At 33.2% G+C, this 21,268-nt stretch overlaps 1 protein-coding gene across 1 annotated transcript; it reads left to right on the top strand.

Annotated features, from left to right (window-relative positions):
- Positions 1-16,479: 16,479 nt before the first annotated feature.
- On the top strand, positions 16,480-18,186 carry LOC118751188 (the record flags this gene model as incomplete). Its single annotated transcript, XM_036485964.1, has 1 exon — positions 16,480-18,186. A coding segment is annotated over one exon (483 nt), but the record flags the coding sequence as incomplete, so codon positions are not given.
- Positions 18,187-21,268: the final 3,082 nt, after the last annotated feature.

The raw sequence follows: 21,268 nt of genomic DNA, 5'->3' as shown, positions 1-21,268 counted from the left end.
AGATCTTTTCACCGGAACGTCGTCATCCATGCGTACATGTCCAAGCCAGCGCAATCGCTGTATTTTTATGCGCTTAACTATGTTTACGTCGTTAAAAAGCTCATACACTTCGTGATTCCATCTTCTCCGATACCCGTCGTCCACGAAAACACGGCCGTAGATTTTGCGTATAATAGTTCTCTCGAAAGCCCCAAAAGCCTTCTAATCTTTGTTCGACATCGTCCAAGTTTCTGCGCCATATAAAAGGACGGGCATGATGAGAGATTTGTAGAGCGTGATTTTCGTTCGTGTAGAGAGGGCTCTTCTTTTCAATTGCCTACCGAGCCCAAAGTAGCACCTGTTGGCAAGAGTTATTCTTCGCTTGATCTCCAGGCTGACGTTGTTGGTGGTGCGTCAACGTAGCAAATGTTGGAATCCGACTACTGCTCGTTAACTCCAGAATTCTGTAATTTGGAAAATAATGAAGAGTTTCTCACTAATACATACTCCCGTCTCCTTCAGAACGGTTTTGGCCACAAGCACCAAATTTTATGAATTTTGTGGAAAATTAACAAACACATTTATTAAATTTCCTATTTCTCCTTTTTAAAAATTATAAAACGAAAACATTTACGTATTAAATTATGTGTACGGTATGCATTTGCACCGACACCGACGCTCCAGCTCTGAAAGTATTAAACCCGGAACGCGCTGGTAGTATCAGGAGAACATAGGGGCCCCCAATGCAAGACCAAATGGAGAAGGCCTTGGCTTCACTTGACATTTCCAATTGGCGTCAGTTGGCACAGAAAAGAAATGACTGGCCTGCTTTGTTGAACTTTTCCAAAATCGTTTTAGCGGTTACAGCGCCAAATAAAAAGATGAAGATGTATTTGTACTGAAATCTTCGATTCTTCCTACATTTTATACAACAAGAGCTGAGCTAAGGCAAGCAGGAGTTTTATCATCGCAAACGGATCTCGTCCAGCGAAACGGCCACTCTTGGCTGAATGCTGACTCTGATTAACAGATTCGCAAGTCACAAATATTTGCCCTTTCCTCCATTTGCATTTTATATACATATCGATATTCGTTCCTTCAGCTATGTATACGATACAAAATTCTATGAAGTATACAAAAGGTGGTTCTATAAAACAAACAAGAAGCTGAAAAAACTGGTAATCAATTAGATTGACTTATTTTATATCCGAAATAATAGAAAAATTAATTTAAATTACTTGCGACAAAATCAAATTTTTTCTTAAGCAGGGATCACACGATTTATAATTTGTACAGATTTGTACATTTTGGCAGTCACAGAGTGGTGTTGTCTAGAAATAATGAGTTCAGTTCAATAACAACTTTCCAAACAACACCACTCTGTAACTGTGAAATGTACAAAAATTATTATTTACTTTTATCTAGGGACCGAGAACGCGTTTGAGTTTTGGTTTAATTCTACACGAGAACAAAATCTCTTGTCAAGAACGTTCCCAAAAGAGAACCAATCGGGAACAAAAGTATTAAGAGCAATTTGAACGGGAACAAAATGAGAACAAATGGTTCGATAACGTTTCCGTAAAGAGCGAAATGCGAACAAAACGCTCGGGAACATTTTCAAGAATAGAATGAGAATGACACTTTCCAATGAGGAAAAAGTAAGAACGAAAATATCGAGGAGTTTTATAAGAAGGATCAAATAAGAACAAATGCCTGGGGAACGTTCTGCTAGAGAACAAAAGTTTTCAGAACTTAACGTTAAGAATGAGGGGAGCGTCTGCATATTGGTATGAAAAATCGTTTCAGTAAAAACCATAATTGTTAATTCTAAGCCAGCGGAAAGCTGGATTACATCAACTTCCAGGTCGTTTATCATCATGATTCAATAATAACTCGCTCCTTCTTGACAAAATCGGCTCCCTTAGCAAGGCACTATGTGTGGGTTCGTGTGTGTGTGCAAAGCTTTTGTAAGGGAGCTAAGGAAGTGTCAAAACTCTAATGTCACTAATGAGCAAACCTTTAATTATTGAATCATGGTTTATCATTTGGTTGAACCGTCCATTGATGGAATTTTTAAGAAAAGTGCGTGTCTTTAGTCTATCGTTGACTTTATTTGCTTAGTTAACTTTTAGTTCTTTTTTGATTAATCTTAACATTCAAACTAATGGAACACTATGAGTAAAATTTTGTTTTCGCTTAAATTTTTCGCGAATAGTTCACAGAAGATTGGTTTCCGTTTAGTTCTGTCGGAAAGTTATTCAGCTTTTAGTTCCCCAATTATTCTTCGAGAGAAAGTTCCTTAGACTTTCGTTGGGGTTTGTCAACGGGGGTTTGCCAAAACGGTCCGGACACTTATGTTCCCATTTTTATGCCCGAGCGCACTTGTGCACAAGGGTATTATAACTTTGTTCACATAACGGTTGTTTGTAACAGGCAAAACGAATCGAGATAGATAGACAAATGTATACATAAATGATCAGAATGAAAAGAGAAATCGATTAAGCGGTGACTGTCTGTCCGTCCGTCCGTCCGTCTGTGCACACGATAACTCGAGTAAAAATTGAGATATCTTAACGAAACTTGGTACGTGCACTTCTTTTGGGCGTAGGACGGATGGTATTGAAAATGGGCGAAATCGGACAATAACCACGCCTACCTCCCATATAACGGTAATTTTCAGAAAAACGAAAACTGCGATATTTTAGTAACTACTGAAGATTATTCACTCAAAATTGATATTTTCAATAAGTTTTAGACGAAAAATAAGAATATTATAAATTTTTGGCAAATGGGCGTAGCCACGCCCACTTATGGTTACATGTGTATATCTTGGTAACCGCTACACCAATTTCTTCCAAACTTGGCACAGTTGTTGGTCCTGGTACAACATAAAATATGGCCGAAAATTTCTAAAATCGGACAATAACCACGCCCACATCCCATATAACGGTAATTTCGAGAAATACAAAATCTTCGATAAATCAGTAAATATTGAAGCTAATTTATTCAAAATTAATGATTGCAACAATTCTTTACCAAGAAATACGTTTATGACAAAATTTTGGAAAATGGGCGTAGCACCGCCCACTTGTGATATGTATCTCGCTAACCGTTCTAGCAATTTGTACCAAACTCAGTATGGTTATTGTGCTTGCCACATAAAAGCAAACCGTTGAAAATTGTTGAAATCGGACTAAAATTGAGGCCGCTTTTCATATAACGGTAAATTTCAGATATGCTTGAAATTTCAATATTTCGAAATTTAAGGACGCTAATTTACTTAAAATGTATACACCCCGGCTTATCATGTAGCGGTAGCTTTCGGAAAGGTGAAAATCATATATTTAATACTTGCGCCGGGTATTTAATGTTCGGCTCCGCCCGAACTTAGACTTTCTTACTTGTTTCTCATAGAAATGTTCGCAAAAGTATTGTTCACATCTTGTTCTCTTTGGGAACGTTCCACATGGTTTTGTTCTTATATGTATGATTGTCCTTTTGGTTCTGGGTTTTAGGCGTTCTTGGGAACAAAACTACGAGCAGTGTTGCCATTTTGGTGCTTTTGGAGCTAGATTTAGCTCTTTATATTTCTATTTAGCTCCCAAAATTGGGCTTTAGCTCCTAGCTCCTTTTTTAGCTCTTTTCAAATTCATCTAGCACGTTTTAGCTCCAGAAAGTTTTAGTTGTATTTGGTATATATGTATAAGCCAAAACTTAAGCGTTGATAAAATGGAAAATTTCGACATGCAGTGTACCATAAATTCATGGATCTAGGTTAAATAATTCAAAAATTACTTAGAAAAAAATCCTTTTTCTGATAGTGCGGAGTTTGTTATATCTTACTAATTTTACCTTAAAGTAGAGCTGGAAGTTAAACTTTCTTGAAAAATTTTGAAAAAATTATTCAATTCCAATATCTGAAATTACTTTTTTTTATATTTATATACGTATTTTTAGTTCACTGTTATATTTAAGTGCCATATTTTACACCTTATTTTGGTTTTGAAAGATTTTTTCAGCACTTAATCTTATAAAATTCGTTGGTTTTATTAAAAGTGCCGAAAATGTAAAAACAATCTTACGTCAATAAATGTTCCACCTTAACAAAAATATGGAGCTCTTCATTTTAGCTACTATTAGTATTATTTAGCTCTTTTTTCGACCGTTTTAGCTCCAAACGAAATTTTCTCTGGCAACACTGACTACGAGAACGACATTTAAAGCTCAGTTAGTCTAGACTTAATTTCCGTAACTTAACTTAATTTAATATTTTGGCTAACCTGTTATATGAGAAACTGTGTTGGCGGTTAGTTAAAACTTAACTTACCGTAAGAAACTTAAGAACCTGTAGATTTTAGGTTCTCAAGTTACGGCCTTACGGAAATTGAGAGCGGTGAGAGAATCAGGCTTGCCAGACTCTCGTTTTTGTATTTCTTAAAAATAAATGAAAGCAAACATTTTTGTTTGCATACATTTTTTTGATATGGCATTTTAGCCAGCGAACTGTTAAACAGCTGAAAAAAGAAATACAAAAACAAAATATTTCCGCTCTTGGCTTAAGTTGACGTGTTGAATAACCATTGATGATTTCTTACGGTAAGTTAACTTAAGTTAAGTCTGGACTAACTGAGCTTTTAGTTTCGTTCATACTTTTTGTTCTCGGTTCCTGCTTGTATCTATGTACCTTAAGCTCGTTCCATAAGTGCTAATATGCATTTTTATCAAAATTTTTTTTTTTATTTTAGTTAGTTGGCGATTTTGCAACAAATGTGCGTAATTGCTTTTTCAGAATTCGCTAGTCCATTTTTACTATTTTTTGCCGCCGTGGTCCCATTGTGCGTCGCCGTCTGGTTAAATATTTGGCATGTGTGTAAATATCCATTTAATATTGAGAAAAATAATTACTTCAGTTGAAATATGTTTTGTTGTTCAGTTGAAATGTGTTTTAAATGGGACGTAAATTTTACACATGCAATGGCGTTTAACTAAGCTAGTAATCAAAACCAAAGCCAAATATCTCCATCATATTTACACGCAACATTTTAATTTCTGGGGAAATCAGATTGAAATACAAAAGTGCGATGTACTGTAAACCTTCCAATACTTTGCACGAAATAACAAGTGTAACTGGATTCCACTAAAGCAAAGGTAAAAGTATCCACATGCAAGTATCCGTACATTTGCATAAAAAAAGGTATTTTTATATTTGCATATGCCTGCTTTTTTGTAATTTAAACAATTTAAACAGCTGACTTTAATTAGAGTCGTCACTTATTTGGTCTTGCTAAGCATTTCGTTTGGCAGTTCCAGACAAGTTCTTATATCTGAATTGCGGGTCGAAATACATGTAGTAGTATGTATGTATGTATGTATGTACCCTGCATGAAACATGTCTCGCAAGGCGCTAGTTCAGCACTACACATATCATGACTCTCTCCGAACTAGTGCAAAATGGATGCAGGGCGGGACAGTTGAAACTTTCGCTGTGCTAGTTGCGCTCACCTCAAAATTTCTCACATTAAGCATGTGAAAGCTAGGAACAGGGTTGCCACTTTGGTAAACAAATAAAACTTTTCGTTCCCGCTTTATTTTTCGTAGTCATCTTTATATTAAAAATTTATTTCCAAAAGTGTAGTGTGTTTTATTGCATTAATTTTCGAGCGCATTAAGTATTTTAAACGATTATTTAAATAAAAAGAAACAATGGACAGGTAATTACGCACTATTATTATTCGAAAAAAAAATTAAATCAATGCAATTGTTAAATGAGTAAAAAAAACACAAACGACAGGCGGCAAAAAATAAAAATAAATCAACGGGAACTTTTAGCTGCACATTGTTGGTTATACTCAAATATTATGGGCTATAAAGCTCTGCCTTAAATTGTTATGAAAATTCAGAGTAAAAAGTTCGAAATTTAGACAAACATTTTTTGAATTTTTCTAAATGTTGTATTTAGCTCGAATTCTTGATTTTTATGGGTTTGGTTAAAGGTCAAACAATATTCTTATAGAAAAAAAATGCCAACAAATGTTTACTTAGAAAATATTGTGAATATTAAACAAATCACGGATCGTTTTCGGCTCACTGTTTTTGTCTATAATAACTCCAGTTGAAGTTTTTTCAAAAGATGAAGTTTCGTTGTTGCCTTTAGTTTCATCACTTTCTCTTTTAGTTGAAAGAAACTGAGAAGATGCCATTAATATTAATTAATTAGTTCTTTGAAAATATTTTTAATTGTTATTGAAAAATCTAAGAAAAATTACAAAATTAAATTTTTTACTAAAATAACGAAAACAAGTTATTGTTAGATATTTTCCAGATTTTGTAAATTTTTTTCTAGTGAATGGTAACTATTTTTTTCGTCAGTGGCAACCCTGACTGAGAAGTAAATGCACAAATTCTCACTTCTGTACAATACGAAAATAGCTCCGAGGGAAGACCTCCGACTTTAACATCGTTGGTCGCGAATTCAAATCGCGGTAGATGCAGTTGCGATTTTCAGATGTAATAAATTTAAATGTTAGTTTTTAAGCAAAAAAACACAACTGACTTCAATTCTCATAAAATCCAATGACCGTATCTAAACATCAAATTAGTATGGGACCGGTTCGGTTGACGTGGTCCACAGCTATGCGGTAACTTACATAAAAAATATGTATATCGACGAATTGATAACTTTCTTCTTTTTTTGAAGTCGATTAAAAACAAAACCAACTTCAATTCTCATATAAAATCTAAACAAAATTAGTATGGGGCCACCTTTGAGGTAACACCTTCCCTTAAAAAAAAAAGAATTATATAATTTGGTTAACTTGGTTCAAAGTTAAGCGGTGACATAATAATAATAATAGATTGGCGCTTACACATATGTTAGTGTTTGGCCGAGCTTCTCCTCCGACTTGTATCGTGCGCCTTGATATTGTCACACAGAGCGGAGGGACCTACAGTTTTACGCCGACTCCGAATGGCGATTGCATTTTGATGAGATGCTGTTTTTCATGGAGGATACACTCGGAGGTTTGCCATTGCCTGCCGACGGACGACCGCTGTTAAGAAAAAACCTTTTTTTTTATCTTTTTTGCGATGTTGCTTTGAACAGGGTTTGAACCCGGGTCCTGCGGAGTAGAAGCGCGCACTGCTTACCACTACACCACAGCGGCCGACATATGCACATAAAAAAAAGATTCCGACGAATTGATAGCCTTCTCCTTTTTTGAAGTCCGTTAAAGAATAAATAAAAATTAAATGAAATGCAATCTGTAAAAGACAAGTAATTTTTAAGCAAAAAACCACCCGACTTCATATCTCATATAAAAATTTAAAATTACCTTTGATTTCTTAATGGTAAAAAGAAAATAACGAAGAAATACCGAAAAATCGAAGAATCAAAATTTTTCTTTCTTAAAGAACTTCAGAACTTGTTCGAAAGTTCTGCAGAGGGGTCAATTTCCACTTCGTAGGACATCGCCGTGTAAAAAGAGACAGTTTATATCATTGCGTTGGGATTGATCGAGAACCAGTACCGCCCTTAATCAGCTAGTTCTGCGTTAGTTCTGACACCAGTAGTGGGCAAATCCCAGGCTCCCGGACCTACAGTATAAAAACTCATTCAAGAATATACTTTTATTTATTTGTTTATAACTCTTAAAATAGTAGTTTTTCATGAAAAAATTATATAAGCAATATGATTCAGAATAAATGTGCGAATATTTTCCGGTGTATACCTTCGTTCTGAAGCTATATTTTAATGCAGTTTTGTGCAATCAAATTAAAAATTGTAATGTTAACATTTGTTTGAAGTACAACAACACTGTACAGCACTTGGCTGGGTATTGGACCAAACAAACTTTTTTTAAGTGATTGGGTCATAATGAAAAAAGTAATTTCTCCGTTTCTCGAAGTTCGCCTCCGAAATGGAGCCATGGGCTTTCGAAGTTCGAAATTGGATCATTCGTAAAAAATTATTTTTAGATACCCTATTTAAACAATTGAAAAGTAAAACATAGACGTGGCCCCCTTTTGCTTTTATTTAAACGGAATATAACTTTTTTTGCAAACTAATACTGTAGGTGCTATAAGGGATCAAAGGTCAGATATTCACAAAATTAAAATCCCTTATATGTCAAAAAATTTTGAACTGATTTTTAATTGGTGACACTTGTAATAAAAGTTCACTTTTTGATGCAACTTTGTTTTACGACCAATAACGCATCACCTGTTCAAATATTACGTCCCAATAGCTACCACAAAAATTTACTGTAAATTTCATCGTATGTAACAATGAATTTTTTCTTGTTGGCGAGATTTTCGTATGTGCTAAGACATTAGAATGTGGAGACCCTTCTACAAACACTATCTTGCGTTTGATTGTATTTCTCAATAATCTCAGCATATCTAAACTTTGTAACATACGATAATTTTGCGCAAAGGTTATGGTTTTTGGGGTGCTACGTGTATTTAACTAAAAAAAAATTTTCAAATGTTTTTTGTTTTGTTTTTTTTTTTTGATCTTTCTTTTGATTTAGGAAAATAATGGTTGTGTAGTCGCATCTCAAATAGTTATTAATTCTACAATTTTTGACTATGCCTTGTATTGCCAACAATGGCGAACGATAATAATGAAATAGAATTCAAATGGACTCTTTGTTATTCTGCTAATACTGTTGAAACCTCAAGTAAAAAATTTTATAGGAGGCTCTCAAAGTTATTAATAAAACAAACCTTTTTTTATATTAGGTCCCATTTTTTCTTTTACTGAAAATGAGTTTGTATAGCAGGTCTATATGAAGATTTTTCTTAAGTTTTGGCTTTCATGGGTATGCCTTGTATACCCCCAAACTGCAATGTTTTTTGAAAAAAAGGAAACTGTTGAAGCAATATGTGAAGTGGAAATATTTATAAAAATTATTTTAAAAAAACTACGTAAAACAATTTCTCTGTGATCGCAAAAAACTGCAATAAAATTTTTGTTTGGTCAATAGAATGTATCAGAAAAATGTTCATTATTTTATTGTACACAAATATTGCTTTGTAACGTTTTTTGACTAAGACAATTATTTTGAAAGGTACAATCAAATAATTGTAACCATTCTGTTTTAGGGAGTTTTTTGTCTTCAGATACTGGGTTCCTGGGATTTTTCCACTAGAGATGCCCTCTTTTTCAGAGGTATCGTTAATATCTGCATACTAAACTCGAAATTTGTATTTTTTGGATTATTACACTATTGAAGTAAATGATCGATATGTATGTTTACAGAAAGATAACTTAATCTTAATTAATTAAATTTACAACTGATAAGCTAGCTGCCAATAAAAGCAATTCATTTTATCTAACAAAATCAACGAAAATAAGAATAACGACTTGGTAAATGAGCGATATGTGGCATGTGTTATCTGGATTCTTAACAATTGTGGCGAAACTCAGTTTATAGGATTGTAAAAACATACAACAATGTATGTACATTAGTGTGCCTCACCAAAAAAGTCGCGTCTTTTCCGCCGGAGGTATAAAATGTATTATAATTTAAGACTTCCGCCTAACTATTTCGGAAAAATGTTTAGATTTATGTGAGCTGAGTCGATTTCAAAATAACTTATAAAATTTAGTTTTTATGAATAAAATTTGATTTAATTTTTTTTTTAATCACTCCAGATAACAGAAGAGTTTCATCTTAAAAGTTCAGCACAAAAATATTTCAATATACATATTATCCACAGAATCAAAATAATGAGATTTTTGGTACATATTTTCAAATTGGTCCAGCTCACGTAAATCTTAATATTTTCCGTAATATTTTGGCTCAAATCTTACTATACTAAATATACTAAATTTTATAATTTCGATAGAAAATTATTTTTTATTATTATTATTTTTTGTATGGAGAGTTATGAACCCTAATTTACCTACACATGTACTTAGGTAGACAAAAAGTTGTTCATATCTGTATGTCTTTATTACATCGCTACCTAAAAGTGAAAAGCTGCCAACTCCATTTTTTCTCAAAATTTTGTTTTTGATGCAGAATAGCAGGCAATAAGAAACTACGTCGATTTTTCGTCTCTCCCGAACAATTTCAAAAAATGGACTTTCACCTTTAGGTGGCGATATGCCTTGCTGATGAGTAATACATTGATAAGAACTCTGATAAGTAACTGCTCGAAGAAAAGTGTTTCGCGTGAAATCAATTTTGATTAATAATTAAAGTCCAGTTGTACACTATGTATTTATTTATGTAAGAAATATTAATAAAAGCAATTTTTTCAATTAAAATTGAATATTTTTGTATGAACTGAAAGTGATATAACTACATATGTATGTATGTATGATATTATTGTGAATTTTTTATAATAAGGTATGTATGAATGTTTTTATGCTTAAAATTGAGCTTATAGTTTCACTTTATCGCTGTAGCAGGTTTATCTGACGAAGTTGCTTTCTAAAATCTTTGGGAACTTTTATAGCGTGGGCAGACGCTTTTCATACCAGCTTTCAAAGTGGCTTCTTCGTCATCCAACTACTTGCTAAAAATATAAAGCGTTTTGTGCAGAAAAAAAGTATGAAAATCCATAATTTAGCTAAGTATTGGATACCATATATATGTATTTACATGCGCATATACATACTTCTTCTTCTTCTTTTTTGGCGCTGTAACCGCCTAAGCGATTTTGGTCGAGTTCAGCAAAGCACGCCAGTCGTTTCTCGTCTGTGCGAACTGACGCCAAGTGAAGCCAAGTCTTTCTCCACCTGATCTTTCCATCGCAGTGGGGGCCTCCCTCTTCCTCTGCTACTGCTCTGGAGTGTCGGTGTCCATTCGAACGACATGAGAAAGCCAGCATTATCGAGAGTTTCGTCCGAAAATCAATTCCCCCGAATTTTTTTTGCATCGGCCCGTAGTGAATACACGGAAGCAAAAAGTGAACGATTTCGGGCAAAAATCGAACTCCTGATAAGGCTGATTAAGTATTAAGTAAAAAATTGTATTCATAAACCAAAAGTCAAAGAGCTATCTGCAAACGAAATCCTAAAATAGACATACATATGTACGCATGAATGTTCGCATATATTCATACATAGTAATTATAATTTCATTTTAAAAATTGACACACGATTAAGTTATTTGCTCAGAAGAATGCGCAAACTTTTACTAAATTTTGAACAAAAATGAATCACAAAATTATGACGGCGGCCAATTAGCAATTACTAATTCTATTGTGTTGAAAAATGGGCAAAACTTAAGACGAGTCATTGGTTAGGCACTTAACCATTTGTTGGAGCTATTAAAAATGAAAGAAGCATAAACACATAAACTATTTTTACTCATCAAATATTTTTAAGAGCCGCCAAAAATAGATACTAGGGTAGAGCAGAATATCTCCTAAGCTAGTCTATAAGTGGCTTGAGGGTCATTCCAGCGAAGAGACACCACAGGTAAACAAATTTCGTAGATTGCGTTTAAATCAATGACAACAGTAAAGCATATAGAATAATCATTTAGAAATTGATTTTTATCGATTTATCCCTATTTTCTCTATTTTTATTGTTATAAACGCAACCATAGTGCGACCATCTCTAATGTAGCATTTTACCATCAAGTTGTTAAGGCATTACTCGTGTATTGAAGGGGACAATGCAAAATATAATTATACAAAAAAAAACGTACAACTCATGGACTTTGAAACAGTGCTGCGTCATTTCAAAAATTTAATTATGGTGAGAAGTTGAAAGCTTTATAAGAAATGTTTATTGCATGTCCCACCCGTCACAGCAAAATTTGATTTTTTTAACCTAACTTGCAAATACATAAGCCGAGAAATTTCGCAATCGACTCTCAATCGTGCTTAAACAAAAACTCTCCAACGATCGGATATAAATGAGCTGTGGGAAAACATCTTCTAATATCTTCGTGGTTGATGGTTGGATACTACGGCCCACGTAGAAACAACTGGTATGACGAAGAGTAGCGTGTTGCTGCTGCAGGGAAATACGCAGCATACAAAGCTGCAGCCTATAGAGATTTTCGAAAATGCTATCTAAAAATAAGGCAGCAATCAATTAGCTTAAAGACCGCGGCTGGTTGCTGTAGAGATGAACAACCAGCGTTTCGATGGTAAAATTTCCAAATAGTGCATTATGTTTTAATAAAAATGGGAAATAAAAACATTTTTTAGGAAGCTTACAGCGAAAACTGCCTTTATTTTTTATTCTTTCAATAAAATTTAAAACAACTTGTTTTAATTTTTTATTATAAATGTAAAAACATTTTTAGGAAAAATTTACAAAAGATAAACTTTTTGATTGTTATTTAAAAATCTATATCGAGAAGGGTATTTTGGTAATTTCTAAACAAAGTGTACATGCCAGGTATTTTTTTTAAGATTGATAAATTTATCCTCTGAAATTGTTTACTTACGTGAAAATTTGTTGAGAAATAGTCAGAGTTTTTAATATTCAAAGTAACAAAAATTCATACATACTACTCTTGAAGTTCTTTAAAGAACTTGGAGTGAAATGCAGCGTCTTACAATCAACTTGCTGCTTGTAAGTAATTCAAATTAAAAATTTGAAAGCACATGCAAATGTCTGGCTGTAGCTGAACGTGCAGAGGTGCTTGCTGTTATTTGTTAGCTTCCAGAATGTGCGGGTTCGAACCCCATCAGAGGCAACATTGTTAAAATTAAAATAATTTTATTTTTGTCTTCCAAATATGAAGAAGCATCTGTGAAGTGCAGGACGTAAGCTTATTCAAACGAAAAATACTGATAAATACATATTAAATTAGTTTAAATCAAATGCAGAGTCGGATAATTGACTTTCTTCTAGGACATCGCTATGTTAATATAAGGTTCGTTCGCGTAGCTGTTAATTGTTCATGTTTAACCAAAACTTACAAGTTTTTGCGTTCGCGTACGCAAAAAACTTGCAAAGTAGGGGAAATTGAGAGAGCAAAGTGACATTTCATTTTGAGGGGAAGCTGCTGGTTTCTGCTGGAAAAATTTTTGCCAACAGCAATTTGCCAACAGGAAAACAGCTGATCAAAAACAGCTGGTGGGCATTTACGCAAATCACAAAATTGAATTTGATGGTTTGGAAGTTAAAAATTACAAAATGCGACTAAGTAAACTTGTAAGAAGTAAGTAGTTATTTGTTTAATCAATAAACTGTGCCAGGATACCACGTTGTAATGAGTTTTCGTACGTTTTAAATTTTACACTTTTGAATGTAAACAAAAATTATATCAGCTGTTCGTCTAACTTGCAAGTTTCTGCAAATTTTCTGTTCGCGTACTATTTTGGATATTTCTCTCTTGTGAGAGAACAGATGACATTTCGCCGGAATTTGGCAGTTGGTTGGTTTCTGTTGGAGATTTTAAACGAAGCACCGATAGTTAGTTGCTTATATGAAAAAGGAAGCAATCCAACCACTTGTTGTTCGTAAAAAAGTACTTTTTAAATTGCTTTTAAAGTAGTTTCATTTCCGACTGTGAAAAATCATATTCAATTTCAAACCCATTCTTATGCATATTTTTTCAACCGCCCTCGTACATATATTTAATGAGCACGTGTTGAAGCAATAGCATTTCAAGACATGCTTTGACCTTCTTTTATCACATATTTCATTCCACTGCCTTTTCACTTACCTACTGCCCGGCAAACAAAAAACTAAATGAAACATTTTTTTTGCTGCGTTCTTTTGGAAATGATGTCATAGGTATAAAACACCATTACGCTCTTTTGCCAACAGATCAGCTTCGATTTACTTGGTTGTGTGAAGATTTTGGTTTTGTTGTTAAAATAAAAGTAGGCAAAAGATCCATTTTTTTTTTTATGAATTCTTTATCGCTTCGTTATGGGAATGTGATGTTGTAATGATTGGAATTTGTTGTACAATTTAAAATACCAACTTTACTTCTCCCGTGGTCCAATGAACAAATGCATTCCACTGTTAATTTTAAATCGGCACAAATTAGTAGTTAAGTGCTCAACAATTTATGTACTTATGTGTACATATGTATGTATGTATGTATGAAGCGTCACCGTCATTAAATTTAAAGTAGTTTGACTACCACGTGCTTATTTGTGATGCTGTGGGCGCCACATACATATTAGCAGCAGCAATAAATAAAGAAAATTTGTTGACAAGTAGGTAGGTGAATAAGTTTGTAGGTACATACTATTTGCAGCTTGGGAATTCGGATGCGCGTTCTACTTTTTATTTTATTGCTTTTTTGGATATTTTAAACATATGTACATATCAGAGTTGTGAAAAATGCATTAAATTTTTTAATGCATAGCATTTCAATGTAAATGAAAAAGATTAATGCATTAAGTTTTGATATTTAATGTAAATGAAAATTTCAATGCATTAATTCCGAAGAAATAATGCTAATGATTTTTTTGTATTGACATTAAAATGTTTAAATGAATGCTATTGCAATAATTTATTGCATTAAAATTATAACAAGCATTAAAAACCCATTAACTACTTTTATTTTAAAGTAAAATTTCTTTACTGACGGTGAGGGTAAAATTTTAAGGTCAAAAATGATAGTGACGGACGTTAAGGCTGGTTTTCACTATGTCAAGTTCAATAGCATTTGTCGTTAAATATGTAAAAACCTATTGTCAAACGGAACTAAAAAACGTCTTATTGATTAAATTAGATCAGAGTAAGTCCTCAGTCGTGTGCATGCGCTGCGAAATTGGCTATCTGTCCGTTTTTGGCTCATAATATATGTAATCGGTATGCATCATCAATCAACATAAAAATCTACAAAAGCACTCTGAGTTGCATGCACATTGGCTTTTATTTTCATAAAACATCTAACAATGTTTAGAAGAATTTTTCTACAAATACAAATAATATAATGAAGCTGAAAAAACTATTAGTAATTATTCCAAGTCCTTCCAAAAGAGGTTATTTATATTTCACCAGAAAAAAAATTGAATGGTTTTTAATAATGCAAACGAGCAAAAGTTTTAAACATTTTAGTTCATTACAATTTTTTCATTAGCATTGGCTTGGATAATTTAATGAAAAAAAAATTTCATTAGCTTTACATTTTTCAGAATTAATACATTGAAATATTAATTTGCATTAAATTTCACAATTTAATGCATTAATTTTTTACATTAGCATTATTGCTTTAAATACTATTAATGCATTAAAAAATTAATGCATTTTTCACAACTCTGGTACATATGTACATTGTACAGCACTCGGCTGGGTATTGGACCAAAACAACTTTTTTTAAGAGATTGAGTTATAAGTAAAAAATGTAATTTCTCCGTTTTCCGAAGTTAGCCTCCGAAATTGAGATATGGGCCTTCGAAGTTCGAAATTGGACCTTTGGTAAAAAATTATTTTTAATTATTGCATGTAAAAAGCAAAAAAAGTAAAAGTTCAGACGTGGTCCGCCTTTTGCTCTTATTTATATGGTATATGAATTTGTTTGTGAAAGCTTATATTACAGGTGCTATAACGGGTCAAAGGTCAGATCTTCGAAAAATTAATAGCTTAATATTTCAGAAAATATTGAACTAATTTTTAAAAAATTCATATCGTTGTAAAGATGATTTATTCCCCTTTCTTGTGATGTGCATAGTTGTATACTTCGTATATAAAAATTTGAGAAAAAAAAAATTTTAATGAAAAAATACCTTTTTTTGTATAAAAAAAATATTTTAAACAAAAAAGTTACTAACCGATTTTCAAAAACTTGATATCGTTGTAAGTGCAATAATTAAATATAATTGTTTACCAAAGGCCCTATTTCGAACTTTGAAGGCCCATATTTCGATTTCGGAGGCTAACTTCAAAAACGGAGAAATCTCTGTTTTACCAATGACTCAATCTCTTAAAAAAAATTGGTTTGGTCCAATACCCAGAAAAAAAAATTGATTTTGCCGTACAGTGTGTATGAATGTATGTATGTACACTAGGGTGGTCCAAAAATGCATGTGAAAAATTAAAGTCGGAATTTGTATGCTTTCTATACCGAAAAAATATACCCCTATTTTTTTTTTTTTTTGAAATCAAAAAATATTTAGAGGTCGCTCAAAGCGCATTAAGTTTTCCATGTATTTTATATGGGGACTTCAATGCCAGGGTGCGCAAGATAGGGATATTTGGAACCACCGCCGGAAATAGATTAATTCGACGGCCGCTGTGGTGTAGTGGTTAGCAGTGGGACGTATGGCCTGGGTCCAAACCCACTTTCTGACCAACAGCAAAATATAAAAAAACAAAAACAAAAAACCTTTCTTCTAATAGCGGTCACCCCTCGGCAGGCAATGACAAACCTCCCAGTGTATTCTGTCATTAAAAACAGCTTCTGATTAAAATCCGCCATTCGGAGTCGGCGTAAAAATGTAGGTCAGTTTTGTTTTTTGCTTAAAAATTACTTGTTATATGTACATATATATTTATTCTGTTTTAAAAAGAAAAATTCAAAAAGTCTGACACACTTTAGCTAATTTTGTTTTTCTAATTTTGTCTCGTTATTTTTTAGATTTTCCATCAACTTTGCAAATGAGGTTAACGAAAATCCACAGTCTGTCGCTTATCAATTCAAATGGGATCTAGCTAACAACGTACTAATCGAGGACTACAAGGAAAATGACGAATGGATGAACTACAAAGAAACGCAGTTCGACACATTAGATGGTCGGTTTAAAGCTCACTTAACGCATACTAATAAAGCTATGATTAATGATAGCATAAGCAAAGGCTTTCTCAACACTAACTCAATTATAAACACTACTGACGCATTTGTAAATACCAATTCGTATTCTCTTTTAGGGCCGGAATTTGCCCTAGAATTCGCGTTCCAAGATGATGGCATCTATGTATACTCGGTGTATGAAGATGGTCGAAATTATATCACACAATTTCAACCCGAAAGCGATTTTCAATACATTGAATCGGTACAGGTGTGGGGCGATGTGGAAAAAATTACACAATTATCATTCATATATAATTAAGCGCCACTTGCAAGGGACAATGTTGCCATATCAAATAAATGCATATTGCATTGGCAAAAAGCAATATCAATGGAACATTTGATCGGCTATCGGTTTGGAAAATGTTAGTAAGATGAGCTATACTTACATAGTTTTAAATTGGCTTGCATGAGCAACTAAATATTAAATTATTTAATACCTAAACTCATTACCAAGAAAAAAGTATTATTTTGGATTGATTTCATGCTTTCGAATTGTGTTTGTCCAAGATTTCACACATTTTACTTATTTATTTGCGACTTTCCATTAATGGCTATATATTTTTAGTAGTTTCTTAGTTCTTGATTTGATAAATTAGAAATCACCTAGCAGTATTGAACCGAAAAGTATTAAACACCGACACTTACATATGTATTGTATATATTTAACCTAATCTTAGGCGCAGCTCACGGTTGTAAAGCAGCAATTACTGGCACTGCAAAGTCTCCCGTCGCAAGTGAAGTACACCGCCCCACCCCGCCCACCAGCACCATGCCTTGTTAAGAATTCAAATTTGTTTACGTTTCTTAGCATGCGTTATTGCCGTAAAATGCACAAGTTTATCGACATATATTCATATTAATTAACTTGTATACTTAAGCACCGGCCATTCGCGCATTTAAATTTCCTGCCATAATTGACGCTGTTCAGGGGCGTAACGAAAGCCCAACGCTGTATGCTACATATGTATGTATGTATGTATGTATGTACACCTGCATACCTTTAACGCGGCTCTTTTACAACTGGCTATCAGTTAACTTTCGCATGCCCACCCGCCCGCCTACATTAAACCTCGCTGCAATCTAAGCCTAAGTTAGTGCTAAGTTTAAGCTGTATGTATATAGTATGCATTAACATTTTTATTTGATTAACCAACGATTTGATTTTTAAATGCTGCTTAAAATTTCTATATATACCAAAGATCAAATATAAGCAAATGAAATGTGGCTGATAAAATTATACATACTTTAAAGATGTAATTATGATGCCTTAAAATGTTTAAACTGAGTTTACATTCAACAAAAATTATACTCAAAAGCTAATCAATTAAACCACTTAAACTTAAATACGCCTAGTTTATAGGTTTAAAGTACCATAAGTATTTAAATGCTTTCAAGATGCCGTTAAGTTGATAATACAAAAAACAAAAAATCTTGCATGTACTCGGGTAAGTAGATATGTATGTTCATTTGTTCACCTGAAAACACAAATTAATTTAAGAAACGTATTAATGAGGAAAATGTGAAATTTATATAAAAAAAAGCTTTTGACCTAACAACTTAAATCATCTTAGCACTTTCTATTTGACAAAAAGCAATTTAAAGATTTGCATGCAATATGTGCATTAGGGTGGCTCTTATTTTAAGAATGTTGTGCTAGTCATCAGTTTCGTTCCATTATATAAAAAAAAATGGTGTTAAACAAAATTTAATTTTGACGGTATAAAGGGCACCCTCGGCCGCGCCAGGGACTTGGTATTTGAAAAATTAAATTAAACCTGTTAAAGTATATTTTTCAAGAACCTTTTGTAATAAATTCACAATTTAAACGTTAAAGTAGCGTTCCTATTTTATGAATAATATTTGGAAGTTATTTTGGAATTTTAATTTTTTCGATATGGTATAGGTACATACGTTATTTTCAGATTTAATTTTTTAGATTATAAATAATGTCACCAATTGTACTTTTTTCTGCGGAGCAGTATTGTTTTTTGACCAATTGTACGGCGTACGGTACAATTAAAAGTCAAAACAGTGGCGGTTCAAGATGGTCGGTGGCGCCTGGCGGAAGAACTCGTAAGCTCTATCAATTCATCAATAGGCGGAAGGAAGAACTGAAAATACTCGTACATACTGAAACTAAACGCTTTTGTTTTCAAAGTAAATGATGTACTATTTTATTTAGGGCCGTTTGTTCAAGTCTGGTTAACACTACCTACCAGTTAAACATGATTATCGACGTTTTTGACATCAAGCATACATATAACATGTGATCGATTGAGCAGTTTTTGTATTTATCCGGAACTTATACCTCCGAATTGTGTTAACCGGACAGTGAAAGTACTACCATCGTTACCGACGTTACTGACTACACACATATAGCATTGTGTCGATAACGTCGGTAACGATGTTTAACTGGAGATTAGTGTTAAACAGAGATGGTGAAAACGGCCCTTAAAGTAGTAAATAAATAACATGTGTATGTAAAAGATTAAAATCTTAAGACTTAAGGCAGAGTTGATCTGAATCAACTTGTTAATTCGGAATTATCTCGGGAATTAACTGCAGTTGATGCGGATCAAGTTCCAGATTTTTAGTATAGACAGGCGGCAACTTTAATCCGGATTAACAGCGCAGTTGATCTGATCAAATTGTACCCAGACAGATGGCAGTATTGCGGATTAAGCTAGCCGGTCGGGGTCGTGGGTTAAAATCCTACAGCTACGAAAATTATGTCTTTTATCGCTCCTTCAATTATGACTTTTATTTATTTAAATGTAATTATAGTTGCTGTGGTCTCTTTTAATAAAATTGAACTCCACAATGTTAAATAAACTTGAAAAAATTTTGAGAGAAACAACCAGTAATCATTATATGAGTAAAATAATTTAAATCAGCATTTAATTATTTTTTTATAATTTTTATTTTTTCGCTTAAAAACAAAAACTGTTATTGAGTTTTATTTTTTCGCTCAACGAAAATGATTATTATTTGATTTTTATTTTTTCGATCACAAATAATGAATATATGTAATATGATTTTTAGTTTTTCGCTCAGAGATAATAATTATTATTGAGTTTTAGTTTTCCACTTAAAAATAATGAGTATTATAAAATTGAAAAGGCCATACAGACGCAACCTACTGAAAGTTCGACATGGAAATTTTGGGATGTATTCCTTTTATTGTCGCTACCGGTGAATTGGAAATCACAATGTTATAGCTTTTGAGTTTTTTGAATGATCATTATTCTTAAGTGAAAAAATATAATTCAATAATAATTATTATCTTTGAGCGAAAAAAGTAAAAAGGAAATATTAGTTATTATATTTAATCTTTATTGGTTAAACTCGAAAAACAAAAATCATTGTAAATTACGGTAGGACGTACGAACACAAATACGTGAGTGTAGTTAAAATTGTTTTACGACAATTACAACATGTTGATTTTTTTGGTTAAAATTTAAAGAAATATTGATTATTTTCCGTGGAAATAACATAAAACTAAAAAAATTAAATTTATTAGAAAAAATTAAAAACAGATATCTAAGAATGGATCGCATTGGTGATCGAAACTGGATGCTACTGAGCTGTTAATAGTACACAGTTCTGACCACTCGGTTACCGCGGTCGCCAAATTATTTATTTTATTATTTTTTTTTTTATTTGTTTACTAGTTCACTCAGAAACCATAGGATGCAGAGTGCACGGTGCACGGATTGCATGGTGAAAACCGGTTTTCCTATCGGACGGCTTTGCAAATCGTGTACCGTGCAAGGACTTTGCAAGACTTCGAGAATACCCCTAATATCAATTGAATTCATATGTGAATTAGTATGGTGACTGTATTACCGGCCACGATGTATGTACATAGATGTCCAGGCTATAGTTTTGCATGTTCTCCGTATTTTACGTTCTCTGTCAGTGTTGTCATCGAAAATACCCCTAGTCGTAATCGGATGAAATGTAATGTTTTCGCCCTCAAGAATGGAGGGCGTCGCAATGAGCCCATATTTGCCATATTTCACAACTTTCTATTTCTAAGAAAAACTAGAGAACATGCCAAGTTTCTGCGGAATCGGTCAACGCTAACTATTCTTTCCATTGCCTGGCTATAGTCGAAACACTATATCAAATTTAAATTTGTCTCGATTTAAGCACACAAAATGTATGAAACCGGGCTATGGCTTGTGTGAAAGCTCTAATAACTACACAACCCGGCTGTCGGTTATCCTCTCTGAAAAATGTGTGTCCTTTAAAATTTGTACCCTTCAATATCCTTTAACAGCCAAAATTGTTAGCATGAATCGTTAATTCTAAGAATAAGTATTTAGTAGCAAAGCATATTTGAAATTCGATTGTTCAGTTCACTTTGAGGAAAAATGCGCTATTATTCCCGTATGTGCATTGAAGTAGCCTATCGGACTATATTCCAGCTAGTTTTTCCACTGACTGAATAGTAGCGCATTAAATATATCGAATTTTTTTAGAAAGTGCCTTATAAGAGCTACCCTAATGCACACATAGTTAAATGAATAATAATTCACAAAAAGTTTTGCATGGAAGGTTCA

This window comes from Rhagoletis pomonella, unplaced genomic scaffold, assembly GCF_013731165.1.
Source record: "Rhagoletis pomonella isolate Grant_MI unplaced genomic scaffold, Rhpom_1.0 Rhpom_scaffold_00001, whole genome shotgun sequence".
Lineage (NCBI taxonomy): Eukaryota > Metazoa > Arthropoda > Insecta > Diptera > Tephritidae > Rhagoletis > Rhagoletis pomonella.
The sequence above is the reverse complement of the archived record's forward strand: the minus strand, read 5'-3'. Positions and strand labels throughout refer to the sequence as shown.